We start from the raw sequence: 21,116 nt of genomic DNA, 5'->3' as shown, positions 1-21,116 counted from the left end.
TGTAGAAGTTATTTAAATTTATGCTTGACAATAATTTTATTTTGTATATTCATGTATAGTTTTTTATTTTGTTTTAATGCAGACCTTTCCTAGAGCCAAAGAAGCACCTAGGTAAGTGATTACTTTGTTTACAGATTGTTCCTAAACCTATTGGGCCAAACTGAACATATTTTACTGATTTTTATTTTCTTTGAGATTATGATATAATACATTTTGGAACTAGGGTGTTCTATATAAACCAATGAGGATCCCTGGGTGGCGCAGCGGTTTAGCGCCTGCCTTTGGCCCAGGGTGTGATCCTGGAGACCCGGGATCGAATCCCACATCGGGCTCCCGGTGCATGGAGCCTGCTTCTCCCTCTGCCTGTGTCTCTGCCTCTCTCTCTCTCTCTCTCTCTCTTTCTGTGACTATCATAAATAAATAAATAAAAATTAAAAAACAAAACAAAACCATGAAAAGTCACTGAGCTGAAAAACTAGAGACTTGTTTTTTGTTTCTGGCTCTGCTACTCTGTTTATGATGTAGTCAAGGTTTACCTTGGCAACATATACAATCATACATTGGATCTGCCCTCATTTCCCAGAATTAAGAGGATGACTTAATTACCTAGCGTTCATTGAACAGGCACAGAATTGTTGGGCACAAGATTGAATGAGGAGGAGATATACAACTGTGCATCAAGCATTAAAGCTTCGGAGTGCTGGTAGTTTAATGTGAGACATAAAAAAAGGCCCATAAAGTCACCACAGCAAGATCATAACGTACACACTGCACAAATGGTTAGAGAAAATTCTGTGGAAGTTCATTGCAGGAAGGATTCATTTATAGCCCAAGAAGGTTTTGAAATCGAAGAAGGCATTAAGATGGGCCCTTGAAAAATGAGAATTTCAATAGGACTTTCTTTTGGGACACTTAAGCCATTGCATTTGAAGGGAAAAGTGATTTTTAGGAGACTGATGGCCTTTGGAGGCAGGTTTTTTTGAGACTTTTGAAAATAAATGACCATTATCGTTCATAGCCTCTACCAGTATAAGAAAGGACAGAATAATATATATACACATGCAATGTATCTTATTTTTTGTTAAATAACCTTTATTTCTTACCATGATGAAAAGATTAATATTTTATATGTTTTATTGAGGTATAGTTAGGATGCCATAAGATTCGCCTATTTTAATTATATAATTCAGTGGGCTTTAGTAAATTGACAGAGTTTACAAAGTTTTACAATCATTGTCACAGTCTAATTTCAGAATATTTTTATCCTCATCTCTGTTATTTTCATATTTGCATGAAGGGTATATAAAATACATACACAGTGTGGATCCTTTTGGATTAACTTTTTTCACTCAGCATAACTCAATTGAGGCTCATCCAGATCATTGGATGTATTAATAGTTATTTCCTTTCTCTTACTAAATGGCGAATATTCCTACATACGAATATACTACTCATTTATCCATTTACCGGTTGATAGGCCTTTATTTATTTTTTTTAAATTTTTTTTTAAATTTTTATTTATTTATGATAGTCACAGAGAGAGAAAGAGAGAGAGGCAGAGACACAGGCAGAGGGAGAAGCAGGCTCCATGCACCAGGAGCCCGATGTGGGACTCGATCCTGGGTCTCCAGGATCGCGCCCTGGGCCAAAGGCAGGCGCCAAACCGCTGCGCCACCCAGGGATCCCTTTGATAGGCCTTTAGATTGTTTCCACTGGGCTGTTACGAATCATACTAAAGAATCATACTACCGTGGGCATACTTGAACAAGTTTTTGTGTGGACACATACTTTAATTTCTCTTGGGTTTAGATACCCAGGAATAGAATTGCTGAGTCATAGACTAATTTCACATTTAGCTTTTAAAAAACTGCCAAGCTCCCTTCATGGTGCCTGTACCATTTTATGTTCCTATGGGCATTGTCTGAGGGTTCCACTTTCTCCACATTCCTCTTAACACTTGGTATTGTCTTTTTGGTTTAACCATCCTTTTTTTTTTTTTTTTTTTTTAATTTTTTTTTATTATTATTTATTTATGATAGGCAGACAGTGAGAGAGAGAGGCAGAGACACAGGCAGAGGGAGAAGCAGGCTCCATGCACCGGGAGCCCGACGTGGGATTCGATCCTGGGTCTCCAGGATCGCGCCCTGGGCCAAAGGCAGGCGCTAAACCACTGAGCCACCCAGGGATCCCTGGTTTTAACCATCCTAATGGATGTGAAGTGGTATGCCATTGTGGCTTTGATTTGCATATTCCCTAATTACTAAAAATGTTGAGTATCTTTTCACGGGATTAGTGGCCAGTGACCATTTATGTATATTCTTTGAAATAAGGTTTGTACAGGGCCTTTCCATGTGTTTTAATTGGATTATTTGTAGTTTTATTAGAGTTGTAAGAGTTCTTTATAGATTTTTGATATGTATATTTTCTCTAGTTTTACAAGTTGTCTTTTGACAGTGTCCTCTGAGGAACAAAAGGTTTTTAAAAACTTTATTTATTTATTTATTTATTTGAAAGAGAGAGAGAGCATGAGCAGGGGGGAGGAGCAGAGGGAGAAGGAGAAGCATGCTTCCTATTGAACAGGTAGCTGGGCGTGGGGCTCGATCCCTGGGTCCTGGGGCCCGATCCCTGGGTCCTGGGGCCGGATCCCTGGGTCCTGGGGCCATAAGCTGAGTGGAAGGCAGACACCTAACTGACTGAGCCACCCAGGCACCCGAGAACAAAAGCTTTTAATTTTTGCAAAGCCCAATTCATTCTTTTAATTCTTATGCTTTTGATCTCATATCTCAGATCATCCATTGCCTATCACAAGGTCATGAGAATGTGTTGTGTTTTCTTCTATAAGTTTTTATATTCTGAGTTACTACGTTTAGATCTGTGGTAAGTTCTGAGTTAGTTTTTGTGTATGGCACATGATGAAGGTGGAAATTCAGTTTGCATGTGGCTGTCTAGTTGTTCCAGCACAATTTGATGGAAAAAAAATGTACTTTCTTCCCGGAAGTGCTTTGGGATTTTTGTTAGGAAGTTAGTTGGGCAGCCCCAGTGGCTTAGCAGTTTAGCACCGCCTTCTGCCCAGGGTGTGGTCCTGGAGACCCGGGAGTCCCACTTCGGGCTCCCTGCATGGAGGCTGCTTCTCCCTCTGCCTGTTTCTCTCTCTCTCTCTCTCTCTCTCTGGGTCTCTAATAAATAAAAAGTCTTTAAAAAAGAAAGTTAGTTGACCTTGCCTGTTTCTGAGCTTTCTATGTCATGGATCCTGTTGTGTGTGAATCAGGATAGTTTAACTCTGCAGTCTGAATGCTTTTTATATCTTCATCTTATTTTTCTAGCCAGAATGTCCAATATAATATCTAATGGAAGTTGGGATAGGAGCCTCACCCTCTCAGTATTAGGAGGAAGACATTTTGGCTTTGACAATATGGTAGCTGTTGGTTTTTTGTAGATGTCCTTTATAAGAAAGAAAAGCTTTATTGCTTTGTTTAATTTTAAAATCCAAATTTTCTTAAGCAGTATTTTTTTCCTGAAGTGTTCTAGGTTTTAATCTGCCATTTGTACTTTTTGAAGTCTTCTATAAATTTCTTTTGAAACACTGGGGCCTGGTTGTTAACTAAAGAATGTTTCTTATAGGGTGCTTACACCAGGTGGTACAAGCAGGAGGGTTTGTATGACTGCTTTTTTTTTTTTATCATATTGACTCAGAATAATTGGAAAGTTTTGATTGTAATGGGATATTTTCCAGTTTTTAAAGTTTTTGATAACTTTGTTGAGTTATTATTATTATTAAAGGTTTTATTTATTTGAGAGTGTGCAGACAAGCGGGAGGGGCATAGGGAGTGGGAGAAGCAGACTCTCTGCTGAGCAGGGACCCTAACTTGGGGCTCGATCCTAGGACCTGAGCTGAAGGCAAATTCTTAACCTACTGAGCCACCCAGGTGTCCCTTGTTGAGTTGTTATTGGCATAAAATAAACTACACATATTTAGAGTGTAGAGTGTTTGTTGACTTTTGATACATGTATATACTGTGAAAACCATCAATACAGTCAAGACAAGGAACATATCTTTCACCCCAAGTTTGCTGTCAGCCTTTGATAACTCCTGTCTTTTGTTTTTCCTACCCTTAATCCCAGGCAACCATTGATTTTGTCACTGTGGATTTATTTGCATTTTCTAGACTTTTAAAATAGAAATTGAATCATAGTAGGTACTTTTTTTTTTGTCTTATTTTGAGATTTATGCCTGTTTGTGTATCAGTAATTCCTTATTTTCCTGATGAGTGTTACAGTACAGGTACACTATAATTGTTTACCCATTCACCTGTTCACAAAAATTTGGGTTTCCATTTCTTGGCTTTTATAAAGAAAACTACTGTGAATATTTCAGTGTAAGACCTTATGTGGACACACATTTGGGTAAATACCTAAAATTGGAGTGGCACATGGTATTTACATAAATAATTCTTCAAGAACGTGCCAATCTGGTTTTTAGTGTGATTTATTTCATTTGGTGGTCCCACCAACATTGAGAGTCTCAGTTATTCTATATCTTCATTCACATTTGGTGGCATCAGCCTCTCTTTACATTTTAATTTTTTTGCAAACATAAAATTCATGGGCTTTTTAATATAAAATTCATGGTTTTACGGGATCCCTGGGTGGCGCAGCGGTTTGGCGCCTGCCTTTGGCCCAGGGCGCGATCCTGGAGACCCGGGATCAAATCCCACATCGGGCTCCCGGTGCATGGAGCCTGCTTCTCCCTCTGCCTCTCTCTCTCTCTCTCTCTCTCTCTGTGACTATCATAAATAAATAAAAATTAAAAAAAAAAATTCATGGTTTTAAAGTGTGCAGTTCATCTTGTATATTTACAAGATGGGCAACTGTCACCTCACTCTTAATTTCAGAATATTTTTATCACTCTCAAATAGAAATCCTGTATCTGTTACTCAGTCACTGTTTGCTTGATGTATCCCTAACAGAAATCTTTATCAGCACTCCTGTGTCAGTATAGGCTTCTTCTCTACTGTTGGAGTAATAGTGCATTGGTGTATTTGTTTCACTGATAAACCTATGAGCTTTGGGGCACCTGGGTGGCTCATTTGGCTAAGTGTCTGCCTTTGGCTTAGGTCATGATCCCAGGGTCCTGGGATCGATTTCTATGTCCAGCTCCCTGCTCTGCAGGGAGCTTGCTTCTCCCTCTCCCTCTGCCTGCTGATTCCCCTACTTGTGCTCTCTGTCAAATAAATAAAATCTTTAAAAAAATTATGAGCTTTTTCCTTAAGGGGGGAGGGTGCTGGTGGGTGAGGGGGTGAAAACTGTTGGATGGTCATCATCCCCACACCTCTTCCTTTGAGGGAAGAATGAAGGACATTGTTATGTGAATTCACACTGCCGTGTGCCCTCCACTGTGACCTGGAGCTGTGGACATCCCTACCCTGCTTACTCTCTGTTGAGGACCTTTGGAAATATTAGTTGAAAGTGTTGGCAAAACCTAAATCTCACTATTTTTTTGTACATAGGTGGTCGCGTAATGGTAACGGATGCTGAAAGGTCCATGCTCTCTCCAGGTGGAAGGTAAAAAGCAAAGTTCATCAGTACGCATAAACCTGCACATCCACATCCCGGGGACTTTAGTTTTTCGAATCTTGAGGAATTAGAACATTAAAAGGCCCGTATCACAATGTCTTGAGGGTTAATATTTAGCTGATTCATTTGGGGTTCTGTGAAAATGCAGTGTTTGACTGAGTAGCTCTGGGGGGAAGCATTTAAGATAGGTTGATAACCACACTGGGAAGAGGAGGGCCTTAGAATAACATGGAATTTGCAAGTTATCATGTTATCCTATGTCTTCAGTCTTTTTTCCCCCCAAAAAAAGTTGATTGGAATTAAAATACTAAATTCAGTGGACAAGTTATCGTTATGCAAGAGATAAATATGTAAACTTAAAAAGTTGAGTCAGATTTGCCTTGAGCTTGGTCAGGTAAGTGACTTTGTGTGTTGGTATGTGGACAGCCCGCACCAGTGCAGAGCTTCATTAAGGCTTTTTTCCTTTCAGCTGTGGCCCCGTCAAAGTGAAAACTGAACCCACAGAAGATTCTGGTATGTTCTTGCTAGTGCTTTTAGAATCTGTGAAATAAAAGTAAGGGAACCTTTTCCTTAATGTAGAAGATTGTATTTTGACTTATTTTTTACTGTGATGTACTGATGAGAAGCAGACAGAACAAATTTGTTCCATTGGTGACATTGTCTCTTAATGTTACCAGATACTATACTAAAACCTGAAAAAGTTCATTTACTGAATGGTAGCCAGAAGTTTGTTGCTGATTACATGTTTGTAAGCAAATTTGTTAATAGGTTTCCCCCTCGATTACATAGGAACAGTAGTGTAAAATGTCATCTCTTTCTGCAGTGCTTTTTACACAAGCCAAGCAAGTAATCTTACTCTCCCTGCCTCCCCCCGTCTGCCGCCTATTTCTACTTTCTAGGGAGACTGCTTTTAACTTTATGCTGTTTTTGGTGTTCATTTCCTTACTTTTAAATGTCATGCTTGTACTCTTATTTCATATATATTTTTTGGGTAGCTTTATCGAGTGAGATACAGCCAAATTCACTTAGCCCTAAGTATAAAATTCGGTGGTGTTGAGTACACAGAGTTTTGCAGTAATCATGACAATCTGATATTGGAAAATTTTTATCATCCCAGTTGGAAACCTGGTGCCCAAGTAGAAACCATGTTCCCACCATTAATCTAATTTTGGGTTTTGTAGGTTACCTGGACATTGCATATGAGTAGAATCATACAATATGGTATTTTACATTTGCCTCTTTTAAACTCTGCATCATGTTTGGAAATTCATCTTCAAAAATAGTTGTAGTGTACATAAGTAGTTCATACCCTGAATATTATTCCATTGTATAGATATACTACCTTTTCTTAATCCATTTACCATTTGGGCATTTGAATTGTTCGTACTTTTTGGCTGTTTTGAGTAACATGGCTGTGAACATTCACATATTTGTCTTTGTGTAGAAATAAGTCTCTCTTCATTTCTCTGGTATACATAGATACCCAGGAGCGAATTGCTACTTCTGTGGTAACTGTACTTATAAGCAACTGACAAATTGTTTTCTAGAGTGGCTGTACATTCTTAGCAGCAATGTATGAGGTTTCAGTTTCTCTGTATCTTGGCTAAATGTGGTAATGTCTGTCTTTTTTGATTATAGTCATTCTAGGGAGTCTCAAGTGGTATCTCATTGTGTGGGTTTTTTTTTTTTTTTCCTTTATGCTCTTAAATAGACATTTTATTTTTAGAGCAGTTTTAGGTTCACAACAAAACTCAACAAAAAGTATAGCCTCCCACTATGGACATCCCACATCAAAGTGGTATTAAAAATGATGAACCATTATCACCTAGCATCTATAGTTTACATTAGGGTTTAGTCTTGTACATTTTGTGGATTTTGATAAATGTATAATGATGACTTGTCTGTATCATACAGAATAGTTTCACTGCCCTAAAAGTCCTCTGCCCTCTGCCTTTTCATCTGTCTCTCTCCTGTAACACCTGGCCATCCATCACTGATCTTTTTACTGCCTTCATTGTTTTGCCTTTTCTAGGATATCCTAGAACTGTGTTGTTGTTTTTTTTTTAAAGATTATTTATTTATGTGACATGAACATGGGGAGGGGCAGAGAGAGAAGCAGGCTCCCTGCTGAGGAGGGAGCCTGATGCTGGACTCCATCCAAGGACATGGAGATCATGACCTGAGCTGAAGGCAGCTACTTAATTGACTAGCCACCCAGATGCCTCTGGAACTGTGGTTTTAATTGCATTTTCCTCATGATGTTGAACATCATTTTATGTGCTCATTAGGTATTCATATATTGCCTTTGATGAAATGTCTTTTTAAATCTTTTGCTCATTCTTTAATTATGTTGTTTCTTTTCTTTTTGGTTATTTTTTTCATTTTTTTTTTTTTTAAAGAGAGGGAGTATGCAGACACAAGTGGGGGTCAGGGGGAGAGAGGGAGGAAAAGTAGACTGCCAGCTGAACAGGGAGCCCAATGCGACACTCAGTCCCAGGACCCTGAGATCATGACCTAAGCTGAAGGCAGATACTTAACTGACTGAGCCACCCAGGTGCCGCTATTTATTCCTTATCGAAATAGAGCTGACATACAGTGTTTTGTTTTGTTAGTTTCAGATTTATAGCATAGTGATTAGATAATTCTCTACATTATTTAGTGCTCATCATGGTAAGTATGGCCATCATCGGTCACCATACATCATTACAATATTGACTATATCCTTTATGCTGTACTTTTTATACTTATTTACTTTATAACTGTAAGTTTGTACCTTTTAATCTTTTTTTCTCTGTTTTGCCCAACCCATCACACACCTTCTCTCTGGCAACCACCAGTTTGTTCTCTATATTTAAGAGTCTTTGTTCTTTTGTTTTGATTTTTACATTTCACATGTAAGTAAAATCATATGGTTTTAGTCTGACTTATTTCGCTCAGCCTCATGCTCTGTAGATCCATCCATGTTGTCACAGATAACAAGATTTCCTTCTTTATTCTTTCTTCTTTTTTTCTCCCTTTTAAAAAAATTAAAAAAAATTATAACAGTTCTTTATGTATTCTGGATACATTTTTTTCTCCCAGAAATAACGTTTTGCAAATATATTTTTCTACTCTGTGGCTTGTGTTTTCATTTTTTATGGTGTCCTTTGAAGCCTAAAAATGTTTTCATTTTGATGGAATTCAGTTTTTCAATTTTTTTTTTTTTTAATCATTTGGGCTTTTGGTGTTACATCTGAGAAAAACTAAACTCTTTGCCTCACCTGAGGTCATGAAAAATTTTACAAAACTAAACTCTTTGCCTCACCTGAGGTCATGAAGAATTTTACATGGTTTTAATTAACTCTTATAATCTAAACCTCAGGCCTGTTTTGAGTTTATAGTTTTGTGGGTTGCCAGGGAAGGGTCTGATTTCATCCTTCTTCATGCGGACATGCCACTGTCCTGGTGTCCTTTGTTGAAAAGCTGACCTGTTCCCATCGGATCTCCTTAGCACCTCTATCAAACAGCAGGTGACCAAGTGTACTTCTACAACTATCAGTTCTGTTCCCTTGAACTCTAATGTCTAGCCTTAGACCAGTAGCACACTGTAGGTCATGTCGTTTTAAGGTTTGGTTTTGTTATGTTAACATATGGAAAAATGAGGATATAATTATTTTACTGTCTCCCAGTACTCTTCCCCTTTTCCACTCTGACCATATAGGTAAATTGATTTTTACTGTTCAAGTTCTTTGGCAACTGAGCATGATCTTGGGCATTTTACATACGTTTTGCTTTTTTGCCATGTTCCATTTATAGGACACAAGTGGTTTAGCTTATTTATAAAACATACAGCTCTTCATGACTTGATTATAATTCTATTGTTAGGATTTTTTTGTTTTTCTGGTTCTATGAGTGAAAGCATCATCATCTTGTATTTATTTATTTATTTATTTATTTATTTATTTATTTGAGAGAGAGCACCCATGGGTGAGAGCACAAGTTGTAGAGAGGGAGAAGCCGACTCCTTGCTGTGCTTGGAGCCTGATGTGGGACTCAGTCCCAGGACCCTGAGAATCATGGCCTGGAGCTGAAGGCAGGTGTTTAACCGACTGAGCCACTGAGGCACCCTGCAACTTTATCTTTAAAAAATAATACAGGGATCCCTGGGTGGCGCAGCGGTTTGGCGCCTGCCTTTGGCCCGGGGCACGATCCTGGAGACCCAGATCGAATCCCATGTCGGGCTCCCTGCATGGAGCCTGCTCTCCCTCTACCTGTGTCTCTGCCTCTCTGTCTCTCTCTGTGTAACTATCATGAATAAATAAATAAAATCTTTAAAAAAAAAATACAAAAAAAACCCATAATTATAAAAGATCATTGTATTATTACCAGGAATATATTTTATAATTAGCTTTGGTGATTGGCAAAGAGAAATTGACATTTACTGCATTTTTGTACTGAAGGCATATATAAACTGTATGATCTAATAAGCAGAGGCTATAGCTGGAGTCCAAACATTTGAATTTTGTAAAATGCAGTTTTATGTCACTGCAAAATAGTGATATTTTCGATTTGACCTCTTAGAGAGGATGGAAGCCAATTTTCAGTTTTGTTATGTCCATGTTTGCATTGTTGCAGAGCCGATCTTTTATTGTGCTCTCAAATTAGTTAAACCATTCTCTGGGCTGCCTGACTGGCTCAATTGATAGAGCATAGGACAATTCTTGATTTTGGGGTTGTAAGTTTGAGCCCCATGTTGGGTGTAGAAATTTTAATAAAAAATGAAATCTTCAAAAAAATTACCTTATGTAGTGAATTTCAGACTTAAGTTTCATCTAGGAACACAAGGATATTATTAGTAAATCTCTAAACTCACTTTTTCTTTTTACTAAAATAATTAGAAATAATATATCATCTGAGTAGATGATAAGAAGGCAGCAGAAACCCTTAACCTGGGGCACCTGTGTAGCTCAGTGGTTGAGCATCTGCCTTTGGCTCTGGTCATAATCCTGGGGTCCTAGAATTGAGCCCTGCATTGGGCACCCCCCCCAGGGAGCCTGCTTCGCCCTCTGCCTATGTCTCAGCCTCTTTCTCTGTGTATCTCATGAATAAATAAAATCTTAAAAAAAAGAAATCCATAACCTGATTGATTGGACTATCGTACATAATTGTAAATACCAGCCCATCATTGTGTTTAGTAGAGAACCACTAGAAGCATTCTTTGTATGATGAAGAAGCACATTTCACCAGTTTCTTACCAGTGTGCTAGTACAAACCAGTAAAAGAATGAGGTTTCAGTAATTAGGAAGTGGAGGGCATCATTAGATTGTACAGACAATAGGAGTGTGTATTTAGAACACCAAAGAGAATCAACTAGAGCACTTGAAAACATAATAGTGAGAGACTGACTTGACTTTGTGAAGTGTGAAAAATTGCATATATATAATAAAAGTTCAGATTAAAAGCATTGTGGGGAGAAAATTCAGTAATCATCCGAATAATTTCTAACCACCACATAAGACTAAGAAGGAATTAAAAATGAAGGATGGCAGAGTCAGCCAAAATGTGTCAGGGACATGTGAGACGCAGGGAATGGCTTCTTGCAGGACATATGACAAGTGGTTGTTGTAGTGGACTTACAGAGAGCTAATCCAAAGAATAAATGATCAGAGATTCAAGAAGCAAGAGAAAATATTAGTTTTGTTAAAGAGAGATAAAAACCCAACAGAGGTGGAAGTTGTACCAGCAGATTGGCAAACACTCTGCTCATACTCAGTAAAGAGTAGGTGGCCTTGGGAGCTTTAAAAATTCTTGATAAAAAAAAAAAATTAAAAAAAAAAATTCTTGATGACTGCTTAAATGGTTGCTTTATTATGTAGATGATGCTTTGGTAATTCTTGTCATTTCATTTTATTCACTTTTTAAAGATTTTATTTATTTATTTATTTAAAATGTTTTTTTCTTTATTTATTCATGAGAGAGAGAGAGAAAGAAAGAAAGGCAGAGACACAGGCAGAGGGAGAAGCAGACTCCATGCAGGGAGCCCGACGTAGAACTCGAACCCAGGTCTCATGCCCTGGGCTGAAGGCGGTGCTAAACCACTGAGCCACTGGGGCTGCCCTTAAGATTTTATTTTTAAATAATCTCTATAGTGAACATGGGGCTTGAAGTCACAACCCCGAGATTAAGGATTGTGTGTTCCAACCGAGATAGCCAGATGCCCCTTTCTTGTCATTGAAGGTACACATGTTCTTTGATCCTGTGCTGTCTTACAAAAACGGCACTTAACCTACAGCTCCATCAGTGGAATACCTGCTGATAATGCAGGTGTCCAGAAGACAGAGTGCTACTTAGTTGAGGAAATGCTACCATGGTGAATAGATGAATGATACTGTAGTTGTTTAAATTTTTTTTTAAGATTTTATTTATTTATTAATGAGAGACACACAGAGAAAGAGAGAGAGTGTGGCAGAGACACCAGCAGAGGGAGAAGCAGGCTCCACGCAGGAACCCGACGTGGGACTCTATTCCAGGTCCCCAGGATCACGCCCTGGGCCGAAGGCGGTGCTAAACCGCTGAGCCACTGGGGCTGCCCAGTTGTTTAAATTTTTATCTTAAAGTGTTAACATTTAAAAATTATTGCAGACTTTTAGGAAACCCGCATGTACCAGGTCCGGGAATTTTCCCTGTATCATTGGACATAAAGTTACCAACATGATGCCCTTTCACTCTTTGAAGTGTGTGATTCTTACACACCAGAACATGGTCCCACGTTGCCACAGTGCAGTCATCAAAATAAGGGCAATAAGTTGCTCCCATCTAATTCTCAAACCTTTCTCAAGTTTTGCTATTGTGTTTGTGGATGGCTTCTTCACTCTAGAGTGTCTCCTAATCTTTCTGGGTCTTCTTCCTGTGACCTGGGCATGTTTGAAGGAAGTATCTAATGTTTTCTCATGACTGGATTCATGTAATGCCTTTTTATTTATTTATTTTTAAGCAAAAGTATCATAGAAGTGATACTGTGTTCATTCATATCAGGTGGTGATTTCTCTTGATCCCTTTACTGTTGGTTTCATTTATGAGATGAAAGTTAGTTTTGAGAGGCTTTTCCTCTATGAACTTACTCTTCCTTTGTAGTAATTATATTTGTGGAAGTTTCTCTGAGACTCTAGAAATATGTGCCACTCCTCATCAGGCTTTCCATTAAAATCAGTTTATTACTTTCATATGTTTCTATTTTATTCAACACATTATTATCATTATTTATCTTGATTTGCAAATAGTCCTTTCTTTGGCCTTTGGGAGCCACTTCAAGAAGTCCCAAGTCCTTTCCCTGGTCCATATGTCATCTATCATTTTAGATAACTTTTTTTTTTTTAAGATTTTATTTATTTATTCATGAGAGACCTAGAGAGAGAGACAGACAGACACAGGCAGAGGGAGAAGCAGGCTCCACGCAGGGAGCCCGACGTGGGACTCGATCCCGGGTCTCCAGGATCAGGCCCTGGGCTGAAGGTGGCGCTAAACCCCTGAGCTACCCCGGCTGCCCGATAACTTTTTTCTTTCTTGTAGTAGAACATGGTCAAGGTTCGTCTCTAATCCCTCTCTAGTCCAGCTCTAGTATCAACTATTTCAAGAAGCCGTGGTTCCTGAGTGATATTGAGACAAAAGGATCTTGGTGCTGGGTGTGCTGACTGCAGTTGGGATGTTACTATTTCTAACAAAGCTTGGGAACCTATGTGTGTGCCTTATATACATGTGTTTGTATACATGTAAATATATCTATGCCTCTATTTACATCTCTATTTTTCCATGCCCATATTTTCAGTTCTTGACATCCCAAGGGTTCCTTCCCCTCCTTTTCCTATATAATTCCTGTCTGTTGCAATGAGGATCCTGCTAGTCAGATATTCTTAATATATTTACTTCATTGGACCTATGTCCTGTTTTGTAGCCCATGGCTCCTTGGCTCACTCCCACTGTGGCCCTCCCTGTTGGGCTGTCACCACCCGTGCTTGCCCACTCATCTCCCTCCGTCTCCTAAAGCCCTTCTTGGTGTCCCCTTAATCTCCTGTAAGTCCTCTTCTCATTCTGCTGCACAGAACCTACCTGATGCGGCTGCCTACATTGTTCAGTGGCATCTAGCGGCATTTGGGATTAGTAGTTGGGGAAAGAAGAAGCTGTGTTTTTTTGTTTTAAGATTTTATCCTCAGAGAGAGAGAGAGAGAGAGAGAGAGAGGAGAGGGACAAGCAGGCTCCACGCTGAATGTGGAGCCCGACTGGGGACTCGATCCCACGCCCCTGAGATCACGACCTGACCTGAAACCAAGAATCGGACACTTCACCAACTGAGCCACCGGGCGCCCCAAAGGGAAGCTGTATTAATTGCACCTGCCTGTGTGCTGGTGTGAGAGAGGGGAGGTGAGGAGAGAGAGACAGAGAGAGAGAGATCAGGAGCTTTTGTGTATGTTACAGATAGACCAAGTGTTACTTTTTTGTGAGATGTATGAGAAAGATAGCGTTGAATATCTTATTGGGAAGGAAGTATTTGAATCTATGCCACAGTTTCCTGTTTAGCTTTTAGTTAATTGCACCTAAATGATCATTTTGCTAATTGTTCTCTTTTATTCACATAGTCATTTCTTGAATAGTGTGTATCTAAAAATAAACATGCTGAATTGAGAAAAGTCCTATTTTGTTGAATTCTTCAACCATCTTTATGTATGGATATAATAGTATCGTTATCAGAGAGGTTTCTTTTTTCTCCCTTATAATTTGTATCTTAATATTCTCAATTTAGGGCCACCTGGGTGGCTCAGAGGTTGAGTGTCTGCCTTCGACTTGGGTTGTGGTCCTAGTGCCCCAGGATCGAGTTCCACATTGGGCTCCCCACATGGAACTTGCTTCTCTCTCTGCCTATGTCTCTGCCTGTCTTTCTGTGTCTCTCATGAAGAAATAAATAAAATCTTTAAAAAAAGATAAAATGATGCCATCTTAGGGTGCCTGGGTCCTCAGTGGTTGAGCGTCTGCCTTTTGCTCAGGGCATGATCCTGAGATCCTGGGATTGAGTCTCGTCCCCAAAGGGAGCCTGCTTCTCTCTCTGCCTGTCTCTGACTCTCTCTGGTTCTCCTGGATAAATCAATAAAATCTATAAAATAAAGTAAAACAAAACCATCTTAACCTCAGAGTGTTGAGTCATTACAACTGAAGTTTAAAGGTAATTTCCTTCCTCCTTCCTCTTCTCTCCTCTCCTCTCCTCTTCCTTCCTTTCTTCCTTCCTTCCATTCAGAGGGAGGAAGAGGGAGAGAAACAATCTTAAGCAGGTCCTATGCCTAGCACGGAGCCTGACACAGGGCTCCATGTCTCAAATCTGAGATGATGACCTGAGCCTAAGGCAGATGCTTAACTGACTGAGCCACCCAGATGCCCTTACAGGTGATGTTCAGTAATTTGTGAAAGTCTTTTTCTATTTCTTAAGTAAGCTCTATACCCAACATGAGACTCGAATTCATGATCGTGAGATCAGGAGTCCTGTGTTCTACTGACTGAGCCAGCCAGGCACCCCTGTAAAAGCATTCTTAATGTTGGATGAAAAGAGAGTATGACTAATTTTCTTCAAATCTAAGAATAAGGATGTCAGAGGAAAAAGCAGATCATCTCAGAAAATTAGTAATATTGTTAAAACATTGTTTAGGTTGGATTTTAGATGGTTTTTGCCCCTTTGCTACCTAGCAAACTTTTGTCTTTTCAAAGTCTTCATTCATTGCTCTGCATTATTTAGGTAGGAGAGATTTTCCTACACCATCTAACTGCATGCCCTAATGTGTAATTATATACTTTCATTTGCTTTTTACAGGTATTTCTCTGGAAATGGCAGCTGTGACAGTAAAAGAAGAATCAGAAGATCCTGATTACTATCAATATAATATTCAAGGTATACTATTCATGCATTTTTTCTTTCCAGAGTTGTTTGTGGTTAAGATTCAAATTTATCAATTGCCTGAATTCATTAAATATGACTTTATTGACTTTCTTGATTGGCATGTGCTTATAATTTATCACTGGAATAAGACAGATTTCAAAAATAGAGCAATGAGTTAAGTAATCTATCTACAGGCAAAATGTAAAATAGGGAGAGGGCATTCTTAAAAGGACAAGCAAAAGCTGTGGCACAATTTAGAATTCAGTTCTAGTTTCTAGAGTTATTTGAAAGACAGAAAAGAGGTCTTCTGAACCTGGAATCACTCTATTTGTGCAACAAAAAATATCTGTGTAAGCATTATTATCTTAAAAATCTATAAAAGGTAAGATAATAAATTTTTAGCTATTAATTTATCACTTTGTTCTGTTTTTTTTACTTGCTTATTAGGGAGGTATTAAAAGTTGTAGTTTAACAATGCAGCGTCAGATTTTAGTTTTGAAGAACATTTTCTATATTTTATAGCTCATTTAATTTTTATAGATGTACAAAATACATGAAAATATTAATGTATAAAATCTGATTAGTTTGGTTGTCTCTATATACCTGTAAAGTTATCTTCACTGCAGTGAGGATAATGACATTTCCATAACCCTCAAGTTTCTTTGTATTCTGTTGCAATTCACTGCCCTCTCCAGCCAACCACTGATCTGTTTTATCTCATTTGACACGAGTTTCCATTTTTCTTGAAATTTCTATAAGTAGAATCATTATGAAGTATGTACTGTTTTCTTGGGATGGGATGTGACTTCTTTCATTCCACATAATTGTTTTGAAATTCATCCACAATGTTGCATATATCCATAGCTAATTCCATTTTATTACCGAGTATTATTCCATTGCTTGGCTGTATACCACAATTTGTTTATTCCTTTTTATATTGTTGGATATTTTGACTGTCTCTAGTTTGGGGGGCTATTAAAACCAAAGTTGCTGTGAACTTTTGTGTGCAAATTATTGTATGGAAATATACCTTCATTTCTCTTGAGTAGATTCCTAGAAATGGAATAGCTGGGACATATGGTAGGTATTTAATTTTGTAAGAAACCACCAAACTGTTTTGCACGGTGCTTGTACTATTTTACATTTCCACCGGCAGTGCATAAGTAGTTCCTGGTTGTTCCACATCCTTGCCAACACTTGTCCTGTCAGTCTTCTTTTTAGCCATTTTAGTGAGTGTCTTACGAGACCTCATTTTCGTTGTGATTTGCTTAATAGTGGTAACTCATTTAAAAAGATAAGCCCTTATTAGTTCTAGAGCATTGTGAATGTTTTATGAATAAATTTATTCTTATTTGTAATGTGAATAACTATACATATATTAAAATGTTTCATAGTGAATTTTATTATTTTTATCTGCCAGTTTTGAACATTTTATGGCTTGTGATGTTAATAATCACATGGGTAAAAGGTTGAGACAATTATGTGGAGTTTTAAGTAAAGAGTTAAAATTATGGAAAAAGGGATCCCTGGGTGGCGCAGCGGTTTGGCGCCTGCCTTTGGCCCAGGGCGCGATCCTGGAGACCCGGGATCGAATCCCACATCGGGCTCCCGGTGCATGGAGCCTGCTTCTCCCTCTGCCTGTGTCTCTGCCTCATTCTCTCTCTCTCTGTGACTATCACAAATAAATAAAAAAATTAAAAAAAAAAAATAAAAAAAAAAAAATAAAATTATGGAAAAAATTTAGCCTTTATAAAAGTAGCTTTTGGTACCTAATACACGTGCATAAATTTAATAAATACTAGTTGATAAAATAGTCTTTTTTTTCTTTTTTTTAAGATTTTATTTATTTATTCATGACAGACGGGGGGGGGGGGGGGGCAGAGACACAAGCAGGCTCCATGCAGGGAACTGATGTGGGACTAGAGAGAGAGAGAGAGGCAGAGACACAAGCAGGTTCCATGCAGGGAGCCTAATGTGAGACTCGATCCTGGGTCTCCAGGATCATGCCCTGGGCTGAAGGCAGGTGCTAAACTGCTGAGCCACCAGGGCTACCCTAGTCTTTTTTTTCTTAACACGTTATTTTTAAAATAAAAAGTCTGTCTTCATCTTTGGTATTGTCTGTTTAGGGTTGTTATTCTCAGCCATGAGTATAGAAGCTTTTTTGTTCCCTTTTGAGTTTGTTCGTTGAGTAATTTAAGGTAATGCTTGAGAAATAAGGGTTGGAGATCAGATGTTTGTAGAGCGAAGATTGTTTGAAATGATATTATCTTAGGTCCAATTGGAGAAGGTAGGAGCTAGACACTGTGTATCTTGTTTTACAAAAATTTTGTGGTTTTACGTTTAGGTATTCGATCAATTTAGGCCTTATTTTTGCATGGTGTGGCAAATATTTAGTTCAAACTTAAGCAGATGGATATCCAAATTTTCTAGTAGCATTTGTTGAAAAGACTGCTCTTTTCCATTGCATTACCTTGATTTCTGTGTGTCCTTTTGTAAACCTTATATTAACCTGTGTTGAGTGCTATAGCATATAGTAAGTCCTGAAATCAGATTGTGGCAGTCCTACAGAATTGGTTCTTTATAAAAATTATTTTGTCTATTTTAGCTCCTTTATCTTTTCATATAAATTATAAAAATAGGCTTGGTGATTTGTTCAAAAACTGTGGGGATATTGATAGAGATTATGCTGAATCTATATAGCTGATTTGAACTAAGTATCTTAATACCCAATCTTTTAATTCATGAGCATGGTTTATATCTCTTACCTATTTAGCTTTTCCTAGATTTTTTAAATCAGAGTTTTGTTTTCAGAGAAAGATCCTGTAGTGCCCATTTGGTAAGATTTATATCTATTTAATGTTTTTTGGTGTTACTGTAAATGGTATTATTCTGATACATTTCAGCTTCCAGCTATAGCCAATACATAGAACTACAACTGACCTTGTATCTTGTGTCTTGGTTAAAATTCACTTATTAGTTGAAGCAACTTGTTGGTGAAATCTTTGGTATTTTCTAAGTAGACAATGTTATTCCTTCCATTTCCTTTCCTTGGGTTAATTGCACAATCTGGGACCCCTGGTGTTGTTTTGAACAGGAGTAGTGAGAGTAGACATCCCTATCCTGTTCACAGTTTTAGAAGGACATCTTTCAGTATAATAGCTGTGAGTGTTTGGTAGATGCCCTTCATCAGTTTGAGGAAGTTCTAGTATTCCGAGTGGGAAGAGTGCTTATAGTGATTGGATGTTGAATTCGTAGGTCTTTTCTGTATCTCTTGAGATGATTATACGGGTTTTTCTTGTTTAGTCTGTTAAAATGGTGATTAATACTAATTTTCAGATGTTAAACCAGACAGGTATTACTGGGATAATAAACCCTTCTTGGTTATAATGTATTCTTTTTATGTATTATTGATTGTTCTTAAGAGATACTAGTCAGAAAACTTCTTATAAATGTCCTTGTATTTGGTTTTGGTAATGTTGGCCTCAGCAAAACGAATTGGGAAGTGATATACTGGAACAGTGTTTTTTTTTTTTTTTTTTTTTTAGGATTTTATTTATTTATTCATAGACACAGAGAGAGAGAGGCAGAGGGAGAAGCAGGCGCCACGCAGGGAGTCCCATCCATGTGGGACTCAATCCCTGGGTCCCCAGGATCACACCCCAGGCTGCAGGCAGCACCAAACCACTGCGCCACCGGGGCTGTCCTGGAACAGGGTTTTTGAGAATAGGTACTATTCTGTTCTTAAGCGTGTGGTGAAATTTGCCAGTGAAGCCACCTAGGGCTTTTGGTTTCCATAATGAAAGTTGTTTTTTTTTTTTTTTTTAAGATTTTATTTATTCATGAGAGACACAGAGAGAGAAAGAGAGAGAGAGAGAGAGGCAGAGACAAAAGCAGAGGGAGAAGCGGGCTCCATGCAGGGAGCCTGATGTGGTACTTGATCCTGGGACTCCAGAATCACGCCCCAGGCCAAAGGCAGGCACCAAACCGCTGAGCCACCCAGGGATCCCCCAGGTTTTTATTTTTTATTTGTTAAGATTTTATCCATTTATTTGAAAGAGAGTGAGAGAGCACAAGCAGAGGGAACGGCAGAGGGAGAAGCAGACTCCCCACTGAGCAAGGAACCTGATGCAGGGCTGGATCCCAGGACTCTGGGATCATGACCCAAACTGAAGGCAGACGCTTAACCAGCTGAGCCACCCAGGCTCCCCAATGGAAGGTTTTTAAACTTGGTCTGTTTTTTAATTTTTAGATTTCTTTTAATAGTTGTAGAGCTGTTCAGGTCACATACTTCTTGATTGTGCTTTGGCAGTTTGTGTCTCTTAGAGAATCTATTTTGCCAAGTGTTCTTTTTTTATTTTAATATTTGCAAGATGAATAGTGATGCCCTTCTCATTTCTAGTTTTTTAGTTTGTGTCTATCATTTTTTTTTCTTGGTTGCTGTAGCTCAGAGTTTCTCAAGCTTGTCAATGTTGATATTCTGATCAAGCAGTTGATTGTTGTGGGTATCTCTTTTATGCTATGAATTATAGAATGTTTAGTAGCTTTCCTAGCCTTTACCCACTAGATAGCAGTAGTATCTCCCTAGCTGTGACCATCAAAAATGTAATTATGACATAAACTCTCCCTGTGGAGTGGGGATATAATCACTAGCAGTGGAGAACCATTGGTCCAGCTCTAGAGCTTTTACATACTTTTTCTTTTTCTCACAGAACCAGCTTTTACTTTCAGTGACTTTTGCTCTTAGGTTTCTTTCTGTTGTTTTTCTTGTTTTAATTTTAATTTGTGTTTATTTTATGTTTCTTAAGATAAAAGCTTAAATCATTGATTTAAAATCTTTTCTAATATAAACATTTGATGACATAAATTTCTTAATCATTAGTTCAGCTGTATTCCACAGACTTTGATTTGTATTTGTTTTCTTTCAATTCAAAACATTTTTGAATTTCCTTGTGATTAGTTCTTTGTCCTGTGGTTTCTGTAGAAGTGTGTAGTTTTTTTTTTTATTACATTTTTATTTTAATTCCAATAGAGTTAACATACAGTATTATATTAGTTTCTGGTTTACAGTATAGTGATTCAACACTTTCAGACAACACCCAGTGCCCATCTCCAACAAGAGTGCTCTTTAATCCCCTTCTGCTTCTACCATCCTCCTGGTCACCTCCTTTTGGTAACTGTCAGTGTGATCTCTATAGTTAAGAGTCTGTTTTCTTGCTTTGTCTTTCTCTGTTATTTTTTCCCCTTTACTCATTTGTTTTGTTTCTAAAATTCCACACAACAGTAAAATCATAGGGTATTTATCTTTCTCTGACCGACTTACTTTGCTTAGCATAATACTTTCCACCTCCATCCATGTCAGTGCAAATGGCAAGATTTCATTCATTTTTGTGGCTGATTAGTACTCCTTTCTTTATATATTCCACATTTTCTTCCTCCATTCATCTATCGATAGATAACTACGATGCTTCCATAATTTGGCTAATGTAAGTAATGCTGCAATAAACACAAAAGTGCGTGTATCCCTTTGAATTAGTATTATTTTGGTTTTTTTACAGATACCCAGTAGTGTGATTACTGGATCATAGCAGAAGTGGGTAGTTTTAATTTCCACATACTTGTAGGCTTTTCAGGTATCTTTCTGTTA

General features: G+C 38.2%; 1 protein-coding gene across 14 annotated transcripts in view; it reads left to right on the top strand.

Annotated features, from left to right (window-relative positions):
• GTF2I (general transcription factor IIi) overlaps positions 1-21,116 on the top strand; it is a 114,065-nt gene that overhangs the window by 35,024 nt on the left and 57,925 nt on the right. For all 14 annotated transcript variants that reach the window (XM_025425772.3, XM_049111050.1, XM_025425768.3 and 11 more), the window contains exons 6-9: positions 83-111; positions 5,508-5,562; positions 6,044-6,087; positions 15,407-15,484. In XM_025425772.3, the coding sequence (XP_025281557.1) occupies positions 83-111; positions 5,508-5,562; positions 6,044-6,087; positions 15,407-15,484 (206 nt within the window). The remainder of the gene's footprint in view (positions 1-82; positions 112-5,507; positions 5,563-6,043; positions 6,088-15,406; positions 15,485-21,116) is intronic.

This window comes from Canis lupus, chromosome 6 (genome assembly GCF_003254725.2).
Source record: "Canis lupus dingo isolate Sandy chromosome 6, ASM325472v2, whole genome shotgun sequence".
Classification (NCBI taxonomy): domain Eukaryota; kingdom Metazoa; phylum Chordata; class Mammalia; order Carnivora; family Canidae; genus Canis; species Canis lupus.
This window is presented reverse-complemented; position numbering and strand designations above follow the sequence as displayed.